Below are 22,639 nucleotides of genomic sequence, written 5' to 3' on the forward strand. Positions count from 1 at the left end.
AAAGGGCAAATATCTATCCCAGCAGAGTGCTGACCCCCTGACATCTCAGATGCTCAGGTAAGAGCCGCCCTCTACAAAGCAAAGAACACAGCATCAATGGGACCAGACGGTGTCCTGTGCTGCGTCCTACATGAACTCCAAGAAGAGCTAAACCCAAATAAAAAACTACTGTTCAATCTCAGACTTACTACAGGATGTGCCCAAAGAGTGGCGTACAACAGTGGTCCCTCTCCATAAAGGTGGTGCCTCAATGGATGCTGGAAACTTATCGCCCCATAAGCCTGACTAGCTTGGTCTGCAAAGCTATGGAAAGGATCCTCATGGACCTCATAAATAAAGATATTGGGGACCTACAAACACTGGATCCTACCCAGTTCGGCTTTGTTAAGGGCAAATCCTGCCTCTTATACCTGGTTGATTTCTTTGAAACAGTCACCAAGGCCATTGACGAGGGGAAGGTGGTCCACACAGCCTACCTGGACCTCGCAAAAGCCTTTGATACAATACCCCACTCGGCCATTATAGATAAGCTCACCAGCTTAAATAAACCCCTATGTCACTAGATGGGTTGCAAACTGACTCAAGGACAGAACCCACATGGTTAGAATTGCTGGAGCCATGTCAGACTCCAAACCAGTTACAAGTGGTGTCCCACAAGACTCAGTCCTGGGACCTCTCATTCGGTATATATTTCTCGGAGGTACAGGCCAACACGGAAGAACTGTGGCTGACCAAGTTCGCAGATGACTGCAAACTGGGCGCCATAATCGACTCTCCAGCTGACACAAGCATCCTGCAAAAGGGCCTCATAGAAACAAACATCTGGTGCCACAGCCATGGCCTCAAGCTGAATGCCTAAAAAAGTGTATAGTCATCCCCTATGGCAAAAACAAAGTGCCCACAAATTACCACATAGGTGGTAATCCATTAAGTACAGAAGTAATTAGGGACCTGGGGACCCAAGTTGATAGCACTCTCTCATTTGACAACCACATGGTCATAGTGGTTAGAAAAACATTTATTATAGCCCACCTAATCATGAAGGGATTCACATCTAGATCAGGGGAGGTCATCATGCCTCTTTTCTCATCCCTCATCAGGCCTATAATTGAGTACAATGCCCCTTTTGGAATGTACCTTACCAGACACCTGCAGCAACTGCAAAGACCCCAAAAGTACCTCACCAAGAGGATCAAAGGGCTCAAATAGATGCCATATGCTGCCCGGTTAAAGAAACTCCAGCTCAACTCAGTGGCATACCGCCTGTTCAAAGGTGATCTGTGCCTGACGTATAAAGCCATGTCCAACCCGGAATTAATGAGCATGCTGCACCTCAGAAAATCAAAATCCCATTGAGATACGCGCTCGAGAGACTTGAACCTCAGCACTGAAATATAGGACATGCTGGAGGGACAGATTCATAACCCAGAGGCTCCCTTCACTCTGGAATAAAATCCCAGTCCAGGTTAGGCAGAGTCCCTCACTGACTCTTCAAGAGGAATCTTGAGTGGACGGGAGATCATAGGTTTACCCCGGGTATCACTTCTGTCAGTGTTAGACAGAGGCACAGTATACTAACCTTGAAAAAAAGGGCATAGCAAAATACATTTAAAATGGGTGGCGAAAGCCAAACACATTCTGGCTAGACTTCTAAATCACCTAGGGCAGATTGCCTATTAGGAACCTATGAACATATTTATTACCCCAAACTGAATTCAAGCATCATTAAAGCAAATTATGACAACTGATACATATAAAACTTATTAATGTTAAATATTATCCTACTGCTGAATAAAGAAACTACAGGTACACCAAGCAAAACTATCCAATATAATCACAATTCACCAGCAACCAGCAATATCCAGTGCAACATGTAAACATGCCAATAGCAAGGCCATAATTGCACAAAGTGCAGGCGAAATGGTGACTCAACATTCGGAACAATGGAAGTGATACCATGTTTGTGCAACACTTAAAAATAGAGTACAAGGCACATTTCAGCACACCATCACATCTAGTACATTGTTTAATTACTAAATGTCTAAATACAAATTACCAATATTATACACAATACTAGGTACTGAATACTGAGATAAATAATCATTTAATAACACTTCACAATATTTCAAAATGGCTTTCAGTAAAAACGGACACATTGCAGAATTCTCTGCCCATGTACTTAGCATACAAGCCCACCTTGATTTCACAAACTCAATGAAAAAAGCATCACAATTTTTTGGCTATTTGTTTCCATGTTCTCGTGTAAGTAAAATTTACAAGCCCACCTTGATTTCACAAATTCAATGAAAAAAGCATCACAATTTTTTTGCTAATTTGTTTCCATGTTCTCGTGAAAGTAAAATTAACAAGCACCTGTTACACAACAAATCCACTTATCTAATTCTATCACTCATTTCACCTCCTAGTCACACACTTACATCGGTGTTTGGACACCTGACCCACTTTAAATAAACATGAATTATCTCTTACTCTTTATTCTTCCTACCGGTAATTCTATATCTTTATCTCTCTACTCAATCTATAAAATTTGTTTTAAGGTCGAAAGTGTACTCTATAGTAGCTATAATGTTCTTATTATTTTGCTATCATACTGTATATTTCCAGTTCTATATTCGGAACATTTTAACCAAGCGCCCGGACTCAATACGTAAACGGTCTAAAAATACCAGTGTTCCATCCCAGTTATAAAATTAAAATACACATACTTGTGCTATCTGTGATCATAAACTTACAGTATGAAGTACAGGTACGACTGCACTTAGCTTATAACATTTCTTGTATTGTTAAATATTCTGTAACTTTCATTTCTTTAACAGTACTGATTTCTATCTGGAAACAGACACTGTACGACATTTGACTTTAAATGAAAACGTTCACAATTAAAAAATGGTTGCAGTCACACACACACTAGCACTCTTGGTTGCAGTCACACACACACACACACACACACACACACACACACACACACACACTAGCCCCCTGGCTTGCAGTCACACACACACACTAGCCCCCTGGCTTGCAGTCACACACACACTAGCCCCCTGGCTTGCAGTCACACACACACTAGCCCCCTGGCTTGCAGTCACACACACACACTAGCCCCCTGGCTTGCAGTCACACACACACACACTAGCCCCCTTGCTTGCAGTCTCACACACACACACTAGCCCCCTTGTTTGCAGTCTCACACACACACACACACACACACACACACACTAAACCCCTTGCTTGCAGTCACACACACACACTAAACCCCTTGCTTGCAGTCACACACACACACACACTAAACCCCTTGCTTGCAGTCACACACACACACTAAACCCCTTGCTTGCAGTCACACACACACACACACACACACTAGCCCCCTTGCTTGCAGTCACACACACACACAAGCCCCCTTGCTTGCAGTCACACACACACACACACACTAGCCCCCTGGCTTGCAGTCACACACACACACTAGCCCCCTTGGTTGCAGTAACACACACACACACACACACACACACACACACACACACACACTTGCCCCCTTGGCTGCAGTCACACACAAACACACTTACCCCCTTGGCTGCAGTCACACACACTTGCCCCCTTGCTTGCAGTTGCCCACATATACAGACATGCACACACTTGTCCCGTTCCAGCAGTCACACACACTTGCCCCCTTGATAGCAGTCACACACACTTGCCCACACATGCCCCCTTGCTTGAAGTCAGACACACAGATACACACACACACGTATAATTATATTGCTTGTACAATGCAGTAAAGTTTTATTGGGCGTTTTAATTGGGTTAAAATATTCCAGAAAACAGTGAAACTAAATGCATGCACCCATAAAGACAGTACTACCCAATTCAGAACATTTCCATCACAAGTCTAGTCAAACTCAAGTCGAGTAAAACCAGCAGCACTAAATGCAAAACACTTCTCCTTGGACTACAGTTCTAATTATAATTTATATTCAGCTTTATTAAACTACCAAGTAACATAGCCAAGCAATGTGATGCAACTAGCAATCGCTGTGATTCCCCCCCACTTGTAGAAGTGTTGGTTATCCAAAACAAATCTGCTGGCTGAAAACAACTATCTACTAAAAAATGAAAAGCAAACATGACATCAGCTCAGAACACACTGCAACGAGTATGTCACAATTTGAAATGTCTCAGGCTGACAGCGATGGTCCTGACATGTCATACCTATGAACCTCAGTGCACTAAATCTGGACTAAGCCATACATAAGTGGGAGAAAGGCACAAGTACAAGTAGAAATTTTAAATATTGCTCTTACAAACTTAGAAAGATCATCCAACAGTAGGTCTTGCATTATTATGAATTTTTGAAAGGGTATTTTAATGTGAAACTAAAATGTCTGCCATTATTTTCTATCATTCTATAATGTTTTGCCACTAACTGTCCTCAATAAACCACCACAACATTATGTTAAATGGTCCGAAAATGTGAATCAAGAAGATAAATTAGCCAGACAATACAGCTGGGAAGCTGTCAAAGAAGGGGCACGTTATTACTCCTAATTGGAGCAGCTGTCTAAAAAAAAAATTGACATGCATTTCTGAAAAGAAAGTAATCCCGAACTGGATTATTACATGTAATTGTAAACCCTCCATGTTTTCTGGCGAAACTATTATTTCTGGGGAGAGATTATAAGGTGTAAAGAAACATTTAGAGACAAATCCATGGTCAGTTTAGAGGTTGCGATATGCCTAATTCTATAAAGCAATTTATAGAAATTTGATTAGCAACCTGTTAATGCAGGTAATCTGGGCAAGACCAAATATGTTGGGGGGACATCTAAACAGTACTAGAAATTTATCTCGTATAAACAGAGACAGTTGATAGAAGAGGTCTGGCTTTAGCATGCTTTTTCCTTGCTTGCAGTCTGACACAGACACTTGCCCCCTGGCTTGCAGTCACACACACACACGCTAGCCCCCTTGGTTGCAGTCACACACTAGCCCCCTTGGTTGCAGTCACACACACACACTAGCCCCCTTGGTTGCAGTCACACACACACACACTAGCCCCCTTGCTTGCAGTCACACACACTAGCCCCCTTGGTTGCAGTCACACACACACACACACACACTAGCCCCCTTGGTTGCAGACACACACACACACACACGCAAACACAAACACACACTTGCCCCCTTGGCTGCAGTCACACACAAACACACTTGCCCCCTTGGCTGCAGTCACACACACTTGCCCCCTTGCTTGCAGTTGCCCACATACACAGACATGCACACACTTGTCCCATTCCAGCAGTCACACACACTTGCCCCCTTGATAGCAGTCACACACACTTGCCCACACTTGCCCCCTTGCTTGAAGTCAGACACACAGATACACACACACACACACACACACACACACACACACACACACACACACACACACACACACACACACACACACACACACATAATTATATTGCTTGTACAATGCAGTAAAGTTTTATTGGGTGTTTTAATTGGGTTAAAATATTCCAGAAAACAGTGAAACTAAATGCATGCACCCATAAAGACAGTACTACCCAATTCAGAACATTTCCATCACAAGTCTAGTCAAACTCAAGTCGAGTAAAACCAGCAGCACTAAATGCAAAACACTTCTCCTTGGACTATAGTTCTAATTATAATTTATATTCAGCTTTATTAAACTACCAAGTAACATAGCCAAGCAATGTGCTGCAACTAGCAATCGCTGTGATTCCCCCCCACTTGTAGAAGTGTTGGTTATCCAAAACAAATCTGCTGGCTGAAAACAACTATCTACTTGCTTCATGGGTAAAACAGGATCACAGTAAAAAATGAAAAGCAAACATGACATCAGCTCAGAATACACTGCAACGAGTATGTCACAATTTGAAATGTCTCAGGCTGACAGCGATGGTCCTGACATGTCATACCTATGAACCTCAGTGCACTAAATCTGGACTAAGCCATACATAAGTGGGAGAAAGGCACAAGTACAGGTAGAAATTTTAAATATTGCTCTTACAAACTTAGAAAGATCATCCAACAGTAGGTCTTGCATTATTATGAATTTTTGAAAGGGTATTTTAATGTGAAACTAAAATGTCTGCCATTATTTTCTGTCATTCTATAATGTTTTGCCACTAACTGTCCTCAATAAACCACCACAACATTATGTTAAATGGTCCGAAAATGTGAATCAAGAAGATAAATTAGCCAGACAATACAGCTGGGAAGCTGTCAAAGAAGGGGCACGTTATTACTCCTAAGTGGAGCAGCTGTCAAAAAAAAAATTGACATGCATTTCTGAAAAGAAAGTAATCCCGAACTGGATTATTACATGTAATTGTAAACCCTCCATGTTTTCTGGCGAAACTATTATTTCTGGGGAGAGATTATAAGGTGTAAAGAAACATTTAGAGCCAAATCCATGGTCAGTTTAGAGGTTGCGATATGCCTAATTCTATAAAGTAATTTATAGAAATTTGACTAGCAACCTGTTAATGCAGGTAATCTGGGCAAGGCCAAATATGTTGGGGGGACATCTAAACAGTACTAGAAATTTATCTCGTATAAACAGAGACAGTTGATAGAAGAGGTCTGGCTTTAGCATGCTTTTTCCTTGCTTTCAGTCTGACACAGACACTTGCCCCCTGGCTTGCAGTCACACACACACACACTAGCCCCCTGGCTTGCAGTCACACACACACTAGCCCCCTGGCTTGCAGTCACACACACACACTAGCCCCCTGGCTTGCAGTCACACACACTAGCCCCCTTGCTTGCAGTCACACACTAGCCCCCTTGCTTGCAGTCACACACACACACACACACACACTAGCCCCCTTGCTTGCAGTCACACACACACACACACACACACACACTAACCCGCTCACTTGCAGTCACACACACACACACACACACTATCACCTCCCTTGCAGTCACACACACACTAGCCCGTGGCTTGCAGTCACACACACACACTAGCCCCCTTGCTTGCGCTCACACACACACTAGCCCCTTGCTTGCAGTCACACAAACACACACACACACACACACACACACACACACACACACACTAGCCCCCTTGCTTGCAGTCACACACACACACACACACACACACACACTAGCCCCTTGCTTGCAGTCACACACACACACACACTTGCCCCTTGCTTGCAGCCTCACACACACACACACACACACACACACACACACACACACACACACACACACACACACACACACACACACACTAGCCCCCTTGCTTTCAGTCACACACACACAAGCCCCCTTGCTTGCAGTCACACACACACTAGCCCCCTTGGTTGCAGTCACACACTAGCCCCCTTGGTTGCAGTCACACACACACACTAGCCCCCTTGGTTGCACTCACACACACACTAGCCCCCTTGGTTGCACTCACACACACACTAGCCCCCTTGGTTGCACTCACACACTAGCCCCCTTGGTTGCACTCACACACTAGCCCCCTTGGTTGCACTCACACACACACACACTAGCCCCCTTGCTTGCAGTCACACACACACACTCGCCCCCTTGGTTGCAGTCACACACACACTAGCCCCCTTGGTTGCAGTCACACACACACACTCACCCCCTTGGTTGCAGTCACACACACACACTCGCCCCCTTGGTTGCAGTCACACACACACTAGCCCCCTTGCTTGCACTCACACTAGCCCCCTTGCTTGCACTCACACACTAGCCCCCTTGCTTGCACTCACACACTAGCCCCCTTGCTTGCACTCACACACTAGCCCCCTTGCTTGCACTCACACTCACACACTAGCCCCCTTGCTTGCACTCACTCACACACTAGCCCCCTTGCTTGCACTCACTCACACTAGCCCCCTTGCTTGCACTCACTCACACACTAGCCCCCTTGCTTGCACTCACTCACACACTAGCCCCCTTGCTTGCACTCACTCACACACTAGCCCCCTTGCTTGCACTCACTCACACTAGCCTGGTCAACAATTGTCAAATAAATAAAATACCTAAATTTTGTTTGCCGCATAAACAGAACATGCTAGAGACAGATATGCTTCAAAGAGCATTCCCATTCTCTGGATCAGACTCCCCATCCATGCAAAGCAGCGATCCTCCCTACCTGCATACAAGCACCACTTGGACCAAGGAATGGGTAATCAAAAATTCTCCCCTGGTCTGACTGACACCATTGTCGCTGATGGACAGTGGCAGCCAGTAAATCAATCCCATAGAAGTCAAATTTGTGGGTCACAGTTGGGTAGCACTGCTAGGCTTCTAAGGGCACTAGCAGTCTTTAGTGTAGGATATATCTATGAACAAAACAGTCGGACTTTCCTGGTCAACAAATGACAATAAATAAGAGTCTCACACTATCACCAGACAACAGTGACTTCATCAATTAAACAAAAGGTGGTAACTGGAGGACAAACGTCCAACACATACCAAACTGACTGGGCTATCAATGTGCAGACACTGTTTGCTCTTGATAGCTTGTGTTTTCAAAATGTGAGCACTTAGTTCACTTTCGTAGCTATGAGAAAATGATGCAAACGGCAAAACATTACAAAATAAAAAGGTATGAAAATGCAGACACGATACAACACTGGTAATGCAAACTATCAAAAGCAAAGCACGCGAGCTGTAAAGTGAGAGTGTAATATCTTTTTTGATAAGAGGACCAGAAACTGACAAGATCATTAAAATCGTTTCACTCACTCACACAGACACTAGCCCCCTTGCTGGCACTCACTCACTCACACAGACACTAGCCCCCTTGCTTGCACTCACACACACAGACACTAGCCCCCTTGCTTGCACTCACACACACACAGACACTAGCCCCCTTGCTTGCACTCACACGGACACACACACACACACACACACACACACACTAGCCCCCTTGCTTGCAGTCACACACAGTAGCCTCCTTGCTTTCAGTCACACACACACACACACTAGCCCCTTGCTTGCAGTCACACACACACTAGCCCCTTGCTTGCAGTCACACACACACAAGCCCCTTGCTTGCACTCACTCACACACAAGCCCCTTGCTTGCACTCACTCACACACTAGCCCCTTGCTTGAACTCACTCACACACTAGCCCCTTGCTTGAACTCACTCACACACTAGCCCCTTGCTTGCACTCACTCACACACTAGCCCCTTGCTTGCACTCACTCACACACTAGCCCCTTGCTTGCACTCACTCACAGACTAGCCCCCTTGCTTGCACTCAGTCAGTGACACACTACCGCCCTTGCTTCCACTGACTCACACACTAGCCCCTTGCTTGCACTCACACACTAGCCCGCTTGCTTGCACTCACTCACACACTAGCCCCCTTGCTTGCACTCACTCACACACTAGCCCCCTTGCTTGCACTCACTCACACACTAGCCCCCTTGCTTGCACTCACACACAGACACAGACACTAGCCCCCTTGCTTGCACTCACACACAGACACAGACACTAGCCCCCTTGCTTGCACTCACACACACAGACGCTAGCCCCCTTGCTTGCACTCACTCACACACACAGACACTAGCCCCCTTGCTTGCACTCACACACACACACAGACACTAGCCCCCTTGCTTGCACTCACACACACACAGACACACACACACACACACACAGACACTAGCCCCCTTGCTTGCACTCACACGGACACTAGCCCCCTTGCTTGCACTCACACGGACACTAGCCCCCTTGCTTGCACTCACACACACACACACACACACACACACACACACACACACACACACAGACACTAGCCCCTTGCTTGCACTCACACACACACACACACACACACACACACACACACACACACACACACACACACACACACAGACACTAGCCCCCTTGCTTGCACTCACTCACACACACACACACACACACACACACACACACACACACACACACACACAGACACTAGCCCCCTTGCTTGCACTCACTCACACACACACACACACAGACACTAGCCCCCTTGCTTGCACTCACTCACACACACACAGACACTAGCCCCCTTGCTTGCACTCACTCACACACACAGACACTAGCCCCCTTGCTTGCACTCACTCACACACACAGACACTAGTCCCCTTGCTTGTACTCACTCACACACACACAGACACTAGCCCCCTTGCTTGCACTCACACACACACAGACACTAGCCCCCTTGCTTACACACACACACACACACACACACACACACACACACACACACACACACACACACACACACACACACACACACACACACACACACACACACACACACACAGACACTAGCCCCCTTGCTTGCACTCACTCACACACACAGACACTAGCCCCCTTGCTTGCACTCACTCACACACATAGACACTAGCTCCCTTGCCCAAAATGAACTACAATAAAATAAACTCTCTGATTAACATTTACTGTATAATATAAATGAAAAATGTCCCCCATGGTTATAGCATCCCAACATCAGAAGCCGTAGCAAGACATGTCTGACAACCTGAGCCTAGAAATCTTGTGGGATTTGGAAGCACGGCGATGTCTGCCCTGAAGGAGTGGATCCAAGCTAAACCCGTTTAGCCATCTTACACACAAGACACACTGGCTGTGATGCCACAAGAAATGGAGATGCAAGAGTCCTATAACACAATCTTCACAACAACAGTACTGTACAAGTAAAACAACGCTTTCGACTACTGTATTAGCCGTCAACTCACTTTGCAAATAAAGAGGATGCATGCAAAACTGATTCAATTTTCCTTTTATATGCCTTTATGGTAGCGGATCCTGCATGATTCACAAACCGATCGAAAACGCTGGCCTTCTGAAAATACGAGTTGCAGTTTACAAGTAGTGTACAAAGCAAAACTCGAAAAAATACAAAATTAGTAACATATCAACAAAAGCACACAAGATAAATTCCCGGAAAAGCCTGCCAACAAAGTCATTCTTCTGCTTTTGCATTCATTGAGTGGGGTGGGGGTGGGGGGGGGGCGCCATGAGGTTAGATAAACTAATTTGCTCGCAATCTACTACACATAAAAACACAATGCATCAAGTTTATATAAAATAGTAACTTGCACTACATTTCTAGGGCGAATTACACATTAAGCGCAGCTAAAAACACATCGCAAGTGCCTACAAAACTAGTACCTTGATCAACAATGCTCTTATCACTATTCTGTCGAAGTAGCCTGCTGCAAAACTCTTTGCAAAGTCTTTACAAGTGGGGGTGGGGGGGGTGCCATGAGGTTAGCTAAACTAATTTGCTCGCAATCTACTTCACATAAAAACACAATGCAAGTTTTATATAAAATAGTCACTAGCACTACATTTCTCGGGCGAATTACACATTAAGCGCAGCTAAATCAACAACTAAACACCAGCTAAAATGCTTCACTATTAAAAACTAAAAGCACGTGCCACCCGTACAAACACTAACGCTACTAATGTACACTTTAAAAATAGAAATAAATATCAGGGCTACGAACGCATGGACAGTAAAATTAACTTTTCTTACACTAAATAATAGACTTACCTTACCTAGGAATTAGCGAAACGCTGGTGAAGATGCAAGCAGTAGAAACTGTTAGGAAGTCCTTCGCACGAAATGGAACCGACAGGATTCACCTCAACCGAAAAGATGTTCCACACACCAGCTAATGCTTTTTATTAGGGCAATAGTGGGCTGGGCAAGGCATAGATGACATCACAATGTGGGAGGATCACAGGGGCTACAATACAGCATTTAAATTAGGCAGTGTTGACGTCAATTTGGGGGAGGAACTGTCCCTGGATTTACAAGAAGAGCTATGGCAGATGTGACATCACTATTTAAGAGACGGATAGACTGTTTTCATTTTGGTTTTAAATAGGGAAGTGAAATAGTACGGAAAGTTAGGAAGCCTAAGCTCTGAAACACTTTTGACGATTTTATTGTAAAGCTGTAGTTTCTTTTTTTTTGGCTGTAGGACAGAATGGGGACTTAAGCAGACAGCAGGTAGAGCTTTTTAATTTGATATCCCGTTGTTTTCCTTTAAACTTCACTGAATAAACAGCAAAACGTATCTGTTGACTCATTTAAGCAAAGCAACAAGAAAAGCTGAGTAGCATGTAATAACCAGAGCAGTAAAGTACACATGCTTCCATATATCAGTACTTCTCTGTTCATCAAGAATGTGTTGCATTGTACATGCACAGATTTATGGGACATGACTGAATTCCTCTCCTGAAAAAAAAATTGCCTTGCTTAGTTGTCTTTGTATTCTTTCATGTTCCAAAAGTTATCACAACAAAATAACACTGGGCTTAACTAAGGTATGTGAATTTAATGATGTTTTCATTACAGTAACTGAAATAAGCAGGAGAGAGTAAAGAATAGCTTTATCATTACCCTCCAGGATACATAAGGTTCCCTCCCTTCACACTGTATGTAGCTAGAAAGAAAGACTTCCCTGTCCACATTTCTTATAACTAGTCATTAGAGAAACTCTGCAGTAACCCATTAAAATGAGCAATCATATTCTTATCAAATGTGAAGTACTGAATAAACAAAAACATGACATTTAAAATAACGAAGACCATGTGAAAAACACTCCACAGCAGTCATAATAATTCAGTCACATAATTACGAAATGCCATTAAGAAAATCAAAGAAGTAAAGGTCATATACCCATGAAAACATGCATTCATAGAAAATAAACAAACTGTGCTCCAGCCAAGGTTTTCCATATTTATGTATTTGCAGAAGAGTTTTCACTGCATTACACTGACACACAATTTGTTTAATAAAACATAGTTGTCAAAATGTCAATATTAATGAGTCACAAGAAAATGTGACCCCAAACTGTGTACTTGTTTTTATGTATATATTTTGAAAAGGGTAGAAAAGTATTCAGGACAGAGTAATCATCAGTGTACATCTACGACTAGTTTAGCAGTGAAAAGTAATTCAAAGCTGGAGAATCATTATGGCAGATGAGTAATAAATCTACTGTGGAAAAAATGGATTTGTTAATTAGACAGCAATTGTGATGCAACCATGTAGTCACAAACAGCATCTTCTTGTCTTAGACCTTGTACTAGAAAGCTATATTTGTTTCATACCTTGAAACTGTTATATAGCTAACACAGTTCATTTCTGAGACATACAGATTAACTAATAATGAGGTTTTTCCTCATTGCAGCTAATTTTCCTCGGAGTCACATTTTTTTGTAATTACAAAAACTGCCACCTTTTGCCATAGTTTTACCACAGCTGTTTATACTCCTAATGGGATTCTTTCTGAATCCCAGTTTATATCTTTCAGAGGCACTCATAAAAACAGAATGTTGTTTTGTGTGCTGTATGTACTACCATGTCATAAAAGAGCTTGCTCTTCTGTAAATGTCTTTTGTGTCCCCTTCCTCCTAGATAAGCAGAATACACTTCTTAAAGCTCGTCCTCATTCTGTCCATTTGTTACTCTTGGCTTTATTTAGCTACATCATCAGGCTGACTATATTTTTTTCTTCTTGCCTGATTATCCTTTTATTTTTCTTGTGGGAATGCTCCATGGAATTTGTTCAAGAGCTTGGTACCCTAAAGCTCAGTCCTGGAATAGTGTTACAGGCCATATATATTAGGCGTACTGTGGCACAGTGAAAGTGTTTTCCTACAGCAGGCATCCACAAATAGGACCTGAGTCTTGCCAAGTTAGTGTAGCGTGTCAGGTAAAATCCGTTAAAATCTGCAGTGTTATCTGGGACATGATAATCATCAGCTTTTACCAAGAAAATGGCAAACATTAGGGCTTAATACACCACTACATGCATCATATCATTGGGTGTTGTTGCTATAAGTTACATAGTATTCATGGAGCTTTTATCCAGTTTGTCATCCATTCTTTGTGCAGCATTCTTCAGTGTGTTTTGTTCCCCTCATAGTGGTATCAGATATACACCTCTTACAGGAGTAATCTTTATTTAAAAGTTGCCCTGTGTGTTTTCATCAAAATACCATACTTAGATCTGGTATTGGTGATCACTTTAGATGTATGTGTGTCATAATACTGTTTTATTAACATTACTGTTTGCTGATTCCCAGGTGACCAGAAAGCCTCTGCCTCTGGATGAGATGAACCAGATTTGGGAAGACTGCAAAGACATGGGAGTTCTGCTTGGAAAAGGAGGGCTTTTTTCTCAGGTATGTTAGGACTGTAATTTTAGTATGCATAATATCAGTACAGCAGCTTTAATAAAGTGCTGTTGAAATACTTGTCATATTTAATTAATTTTAATAGATTTCATATAACTCCAAGAATACTAAGTTTTATGACTAATCATGCTTTCCTAGTTTCCTCCCACATGGTGAAACCAAGATCTCCCCTCAAAAACTCTGTAAGACATTGAATAGATACAGCTTCCCACCTCTGTTGGTAGACCAGTGACCTTAAGCTTCTGATCTTTTTAAGTTATGAACCTTGGGGTCTTTCTAATTGTTTGATACGTTTAGTGAGATGCATTCCAAAAGAGGACATTGTACTCTACAATTAGCTTGATCAATGCTGAGTATAAGGGAGTGATTATTTCTTTACACCTTAATTATATTCCTTTGACAATTAGTTTGCTAAATAAAAGAATTTCCTGACAACTGTTGTCACATGATATTTCCATCAACCCACATTCCTAGGTCCCTGGCTATATTTTCATTTTGTAGTGATGTGCTATCTATACAACATGATATGGGAAGGGGTTGTCTTGTGGCATTTAATTTGAAGCCATTTTAGTACATCAAGTTTTACTAGGGAGAGTACATTCTGGAAACTTTGGGTGTCAGAGGGTGATTTAATAACAACCCACAGTTTGCAGTCATCTGGAAATTTATTAAGAAGAAGTCCTAGTTCTCAGCTTGGAGATCTGAAAAGTAAGCAAAATTGAGGTGTTCCAAAAATAAGCCTTGAAGGACACAACTGGTAACTTTTTCTGATAAGGCACCTATGTGGAAGGACTTCCAAGATGGCTACACACTGATCAGAAGCCTAATGTCAGCTCTACCAGTATGAAAACAGAAACTGATAAAAAGGAGTGTGATTGAAAAAGTTTTTTGTTTTTTTTTTGGTAAAATTCAGTTACCGGCTAGTAAATAAACTGCCTGGATGCCAGTAAAGAAGAACTTTGAAAATCTGAAAGAAAATCAACCAGAGAAGGTGAAGAGAAAACACAGGATTGTGCAACTGTTCAGCAAAAACTTGGGTCTCTTGTGACAGTGTAGCAATTGCCTCATGTACACTGATAACCCTCTACTAATAACTCATACTAGTACAGAGTGTGAGAAATGTATGTACACCATGAATCTTGAATCCATGCTCACTCGCACTCAAAACAGTAACACGTAACAGGTTCTCAACCCACCCACCACTACACATGGACATAGTACCACTACTCATACACATAGTATGCATCAAACACAAAAATCAACATATGCGGAGGTTCTCTCAAAAAACAATACTGAGACAACAGAGACCTCCAAAAACACAAGACTGCTACAACTAACACCATCCCCACAGGACCCATGACCCATAGCAACACCAGTGTCTCACAAACCAAGCCCGTTAAGTGTAACACTGAAAAAAAAAATTTTAGTTATTGGAGATTCACTGGTGAGACACAAGGATGTATCACTCACCAGGTTGGAAAAGGAGAAAGTCACAGTCAGCTACCTGTCTGGGGCCAGGATTCATCGGCTCATGCATGCATTCAGGTCTCTCAGCAACAAGTACCATTATGACTTTGTCAAAGATCATGTTGGAGTGAATGACCTGAGAGATAACTCACTGAACTATATGAAGAGAAACATGATTAAGCTCTCGGAATATGTGTCCCAGGCAGGTATGTCTGTAGCCTTGACCAGCATACTACCCTCACCTAGAATGATGCCACTGTATAAACAAAAAATGATTGATTTCAGTAATTGGCTTAGTTTTTGGTGTCATTCAAATGAGATCCAGTTCCTGTCAGCCTGGGAAGCCATGGTCAACAAACCTTGCTGTCTTGTTAGAGATGGTTTGCATCTGGCACCTCTAGGCTTTTGGCTACTGGCAAAGGCTCTTGCCTCCCCCATAGTGCCTTTTTTAGGCAAGGTCTCAAAAACAAACTTATCGACATGAAATTTGCCCAAATAACAAAATAAGGGTCATGCTGCTAAACGCTGGGAGCTTAAACCAAAAACTGGACACCCTGAAAGCACTTCCATCACTGGGAGATGTAGATGTCTGTGCAGTCACAGAAACCTGATTCAAGGCCTCATAGAATATCCAGGCCTTGCAAGGCAACAATGCCTTCCACACCTTCAGACTGCAAAATGAATGTGTGAGAACCAAAGGATGAGATGTTTCTATCTATATTAGAAATAAATTCACCTCCCGTCTAGTTAGACTGGATTGAAAAACTCCTCCAAGTTCAGGTTACAGTGGGTAAGACCCCCATTCAAGTCATAGTTATAGAGCCCCCTCCATGAGTTGTGACATGCATGAAGCCTACTTGACCAAACTGGAGACAATCCAAATATTACCAAACACTCTGGTTATGGGGGATTTCAATTATCCCACAATCAACTGGGAAACCTACTCTAGCCCTAACAGTCTAGCACAAAAGTTCCTTGACTTTGTTAACTCAAATGCCTTGGAACAAATTGTCCATACCCCAGCAAGAGAAACAAACATACTAGACCTGGTCCTCACTAACATGTCAAACAGATGCACTGCTGCAACTGTTGAACCCTCAGTTAAATCTGACCACAAATCAGTCACCTTCTAGTTGACACATACCAGAACTCACAATGGGCGAAATTGGACTAAAAAACTTCACTAAGGCAAACTATACCTTCATAGATGAAGGTATAAACGCATTCCAAACCCTACCCCCAGCTGGATGTGGTAACTACACTGCAGCTTACTCTACACTCTGTATAATCACTTATATAAGTGTATAGACTCAGCTGTACCAGAAAGAATCAAAGTCAGAGCCTCAAGTAAAAACAAGCCACCATGGTGGACATCCAGCATCAACAGACTTTACAATAAATGCAAATAGTTGCTGTCCAAGAAAACAAAGGCAAGATCTCAGCAATGAAAAAGCACTATCCTCAGCCTCAACAGGCAAATATGGCAACTTGTCAAATCCTCTAAAGGCTTCTTTGAGAAAAACTTAGCAAGCACAGCAAAGGATAACCATAAGGCCTCTTACAGTTATGTACGTAGTCTAAAAGGTAAGGCCCAAGCAAGCGCAGAACTAGTGACCGACAGTATCACACACACTGACCCCACAGAGACAGTAAACCTGCTAGTGGATAGGTTTGGCAAAAATTTCATTCCCTTATGCTTTGCAAACCTATTAGCAACCTTCCCTCAACCCTCGCCCACATATCTGAAGAACAGGTCATCAAAGCCTTGTCCAAGGAAAAAAACACAGCCTTTATGGGACCAGACTGTATCCCAGGCTGTCTTCTAAACAGACTAAAACATGAACTAGCATCACCATTAAGTACCCTTTTCAATCATAGTCTAACCACAGACTTTGTTCCTGTGGAACGGAGAACAGCAACAGTTATTCCCCTCCACAAAGGTGGCCTAGCAGCAGACCCAGGGAATTACAGACCTGTAAGCCTGACTAGCATCATGTTAAGTTCGTGGAATGTATCATTATGGATCTCATACATAAAGACATACGTGACCTCCAAACTCTGGATCCTACTCAATTTGGCTTCGTCAAGGGCAGATCCTGCCTGTTAAATCTTGTGGATTTTTTCAAAAATGTGACCAGGGCCATTGACGAGGACAAATCTATGCACACAGCATACCTTGACTTGGCAAAGGCTTTTGACACAATCCCTTGTTTGTTTTCCACTCACAAATGTTCAGTGGAGTCCAGATGTCTGCAGATGAGGGCAGCTGTGCATTCTTTTCTGAGTGAAAATTTACAAAGATTCATTGCTGAGCACATTTCCATGGGGACAAGCTGTTTGCAGGTGCAAGGAGTTAATCTTGAGAGTTTTGGCTATTCTTTGTTGAGGGAAATGCAAAATTTAAAGATACAATGGCAAGCAGTTCAGTGAAAATTTTAAGTTTGAAATTATTGGATGTAAATAAGAGGTAGCGATCTTCCTAGCAGCCTTAATACTTTAATGCAGTAATAGAACAGTGCCTAACTTAGTTTTATTTAAAGATAGCCAGCGCACTTTTTCTTAGGGCAAAAATTAATGTTTGCTGAAAGCATACAAGCTGGTTTTCATATCTGGCAGGGGAAGATAGATATGAAAAGAACAGAAAGTAATCAGTGTAAGTTGGAGTACAGACTTTAGCATGAGTAATCTTAATTTTATGTTAAATAATGCATGTAGGTGCATTCCTCACTTTGGGGCAATTGTTCCTTCAGGAGGGTTAACCTTCATGCTTTGAAGATGTACATCATTTTTTGTGTTTGTTCCAAGTTAATATGAGATGGGGGTGTTTTGAATTTAGTTTTTCTGTTTGAGGATTTTCTTTAAATCAAAAAGTCTTGAAAAATGTGACATGGGTTCAAATGAAGATGAGGAGAAACAGCTGTACAAAAGATCAATCCGCCAAATGTTAGTATATGCAGATAATGCAAAAGTTGAAAATACACATTCAAAAAAGCTGTCATGTATAATAGGTGAGAACAATAGCTTTTTATCATGATGTCTATGCTATCCTGGAACATGAATGACCTTAAAGGTATAGATAAAATGGAAAGAGCATTGAATTATATTAAAAATGCAGAGGGCAAATAATGCTGCAGAAGACACATCTAGAAAGAAATGACCTTGTGAATTTGACAAAGAGAGGATTTCAGAATGGATATTCAACAGAATATCAGCAACAGCGGAAAAATGGAATAATTATAATAATTGCTAGAGGGACTCCAATAGTGTTGGATGAGAAAAAAGACAAAATTGGTAGATTTGTTGTAGTAGGTGGTTATTGGTAAGGGAGGAAGATTACAATGACATGTATTTATACTCCAATGAAAACTGCAATTATGGAGCTTAAGAAAATTTTGGGAGAAATTATCATCTTTCAGCAGGGAATATTATTTATAGGTGGGGATTGGCTTTGATTTGCAATAGTGAGGATATCAGGGGACCTAGAAGGGACAATGTACAAAACAGGGAACATTTTTGTAGAAATTTATGAAAATATTTGGTATAGAAGATGTGAATTCAGTAGTAGCAACTCAGACAGAATTTACATATTATTCCTTAAGGTACAATAACTGTGCCAGACTAGATAGAAATTATATGTCACAGAACCATGTGCATTTAACTGAAAGCTTCAATACGCATCCAAAAACTATTTCTGATTATGCACCAATAAAAAGTAAAATAAAAATGCAGGGTAACAAAATAAAAATAAGACACGGGTCCTTTCCCGGCTACCTGTTAAACAGAGAGGAATTTAAGGAATGGGTAGTGGAAATTATTCGAGAGTTATTAGGGAAAATAGAAATAACTTATAAGTTATACATAGTGTGGCATTCCCACTCTGGGCCAGTAATCAAGGAGCCTGAATCTTCACCACTGGCACTAAAGAGGGATGTTCACTTGGAACAATAATTAATACACCCAGTATTTCCAGGAGCACAGTTTCCTTTAAGAGAGGGAACACATTCAGTCTGGGGACTGGTTTCTCTGTCTGTCTCCCTTTCCATAAGACTCCCCACTAGCACAGTTGTAGAGTTGAGTCCTCAGCTAAGTGTCCAAGCCAAGTCCTCCACCACTCTGTCTGTGAAACTAGTGCTTCATGTCTCTGCTGCAAGTAGCACACACACACACACACACACACACACACACACACACACACACACACACACACACACACACACACACACACACCTAGGAAAGGCTGGCACAGATTTAGTAGCTATGCCCTCTTCTGCCCAGACTATAAGATAATTACACTGCCACCAAACACCCCAAAGCCAGCTACTCTAAGGCTTTTGCAAGGGTACCCAATTATACTGAGTGAAATTAATTTTAATACAAATGGTAATGTTGACCAAACAACGAGGCTTTCAGGAGTGGCCATAGTGTCACCAATAGATATAACTACCGTCAAGGGTTAAAATATTCTCTAAAGAACCAGCCACAATGAAATTTTTAAATAAATAAATAATAAAAGAACATTAAAATACTAAATATCTATTTACAATGAACACCAGAGTTTCAGCCACAGGAAATATTAAAAATACCACTGGTGGACAGGTTCACACAGTTGCAGAGAAAACAATAGTTAACTAATCTTACTATATTTTCCTTTATGATCTAAAGAATTATTATTCCCTGGTTACTTACTAGAGCAAGGCATGATGAAGTAGGTGAGAGATCCTTCTTTGTCAGGTTATAAAAATAGAGTACCCTGAGACTTCAGTCTTACCTAATAGTAAACATTATTTGTAGTGATGGATTACAGAATGACATCACATACATCTGGTCATCTGACTTTTGGTTCCCATGTAACCCCCCCCCCCAATTGTTAGAAACTGCCAGGATTTAGCACACACACAGAGCTTTGCTAAGATCTGCTACAGCTCCTGGAAGTCATAAAAGAATTTCAAATCTCCACCCTTCCAGAGTAAGCAATTAGTTTACCCCAATGACAATGCAGAAAGCTTCCTAGTACAGACTTTGTCTCTGGCTGCATTGAGAATTGTAAGATAACATCTTTATGGCCAAGCCCAGTAATTTAATTTCTTACTATTTTTCAGTCAGGTGGATTGAGATTAACCTCTTCTCTTCCAGTATCCGCTGTTACAATATATACATTTAAACAGTTATAATAATGCATGTATACTTCTTAGCTGCACAGCAGGACACACTGATGATACATTTTTAAGACAAGCAGCTTTACAAATATATTTTTCAACACAAGCATCTCAGTTTGATATACAAATGACATATAATTCTTTACAAAATTCCAGCTAGCTGTGCTGGCATATGGTATACATCCACTGCCCTACTTCTGGCATAGCCTGCAATACCTCACATCGTCAGAGCTAGTGACTGGGATAAAATGAAAATGGAGTTTAAAAATAGAGTCGAAATAAAAGAGAAAGAGATACTGTTGAGAAGTAAAAGAAATTACCTAGAGGGGCTGAAAAACATTAAAATATTGCAGAACAATGGGAATCGCACAGAACGAGAGGAGGAGTAAATGCAGAGTGCTAAAGTGAAAATAAGTGAGTATCTGGATAATATGCATGAGTTCAGAAAGACTGCAGTTAAGCAACTATTTTTGATAGCATCAGAGCACAAAAACTTTTAGTGCAATGAGTTAGGCAGCAGAAGGTTGAAAAGGTTGTTGCCAGACTTAGGGAACCTATAACAAGAAAAATAACCAAGATCCTTTATTGGTTTTAGAGATTTTCTGGAAATTTTATGAAAATTTGTATAAAGCAGAGTAATGTGGAAATTAAGAAAGAGTATAAATGGAAATATTTATGGAAGACTTAATTCTGCCAAGATCAGAAGTATGCAAGGCTTGACAACTAAAAGTTAAGATAGGAGATGATGAGATAAAAACAGTGATGTATAACCAATCCTCTTGAAAGTCTCCAGGAACATATGGTATTCCTGATGAAGTTTGGAAATTAGGAGGAATCTGGAATATTTTGTTTAACAGTATTTTAAAAGGAGGAAGAAAGCTGTGGTGGCTTTAATACTTAAAGATGGCAAAGACCCTTCAGACCCAGCTTCATATAGACCAATTCCAATTTTAAACCACAATTATAAAATGTTCATGTCTATAATAGCTAAAAGAATGGCAAATGTGTTGCCAAATTTCATAGATAAGGATCAGTGTGTTTTTGTGGAGCAGTGACAAACATTAGGCAACATTAATAGAGCAATGATCCAGAGGGAAACAGAATGTAAGAAAATACCACTGTTGTTGGTAGGTCTTGATACAGAGAAAGCATTTGCCTGAGTAAGTTTGGATTTTATGAGTAGGACATTGGAAGCGTTTGCATTCCCTGTTACAATAATAAAGTTAACTAGAAGGATATATGACAGATCAGAGGCAATAATTAAAGTGGGAGGGTTCCTCTCAGATAAGCTTTGTTTGAACATAGAAACCAGACAGAGATGTCCTCTTTCTCCTTTGTTATTTGCTTTAAATTTAGAGCCATTGGCAAAGAAAATAAGGAACTCAGAAATACAAGGATATAATTGGTATGATAATCAAGAAAAGTTAGCTTTATTTGCAGATGATGTTATTTTGTAAAAGATACATCCAGAAGAGGACATCTCAGTGTTGTGGAACATTCTGAGACAGTTTCAAGTCTTTCTGGGATATAAAATCAATGAAGACAAAACAAAGGCTATAGCCATAAATTATGTACCCACACACGAATTGGTTCAGCAATACCCATATTTATGGGGACATGATAAGATGATACATGTCAAGCAGTGCGCCTCTTTGGCCCTCTTCAAAAGGAACCTTGACGACTGGATGGGAGATAGGAAATTCACCACGGGGATCACATCAGTTACCCTGCTAGACAGGGGACAATGGAAGTAAATTTTTCCTGGGAAAAAATAGCTGGGGAACTGTTATGGCT

The 22,639-nt window shown here is 41.6% G+C and overlaps 1 protein-coding gene across 1 annotated transcript in view; it reads left to right on the forward strand.

The window, feature by feature from the left end:
- The window catches only part of AGXT2 (alanine--glyoxylate aminotransferase 2), a 1,286,299-nt gene that overhangs the window by 1,148,301 nt on the left and 115,359 nt on the right, over positions 1 to 22,639 (forward strand). Inside the window, exon 13 of the mRNA XM_044070154.1 lies at positions 14,112 to 14,210. Coding sequence (XP_043926089.1) covers positions 14,112 to 14,210 — 99 coding nt within the window. The remainder of the gene's footprint in view (positions 1 to 14,111; positions 14,211 to 22,639) is intronic.

Source organism: Protopterus annectens, chromosome 1.part0 (genome assembly GCF_019279795.1).
Source record: "Protopterus annectens isolate FY-2018-M chromosome 1.part0, PAN1.0, whole genome shotgun sequence".
Classification (NCBI taxonomy): Eukaryota; Metazoa; Chordata; order Ceratodontiformes; family Protopteridae; genus Protopterus; species Protopterus annectens.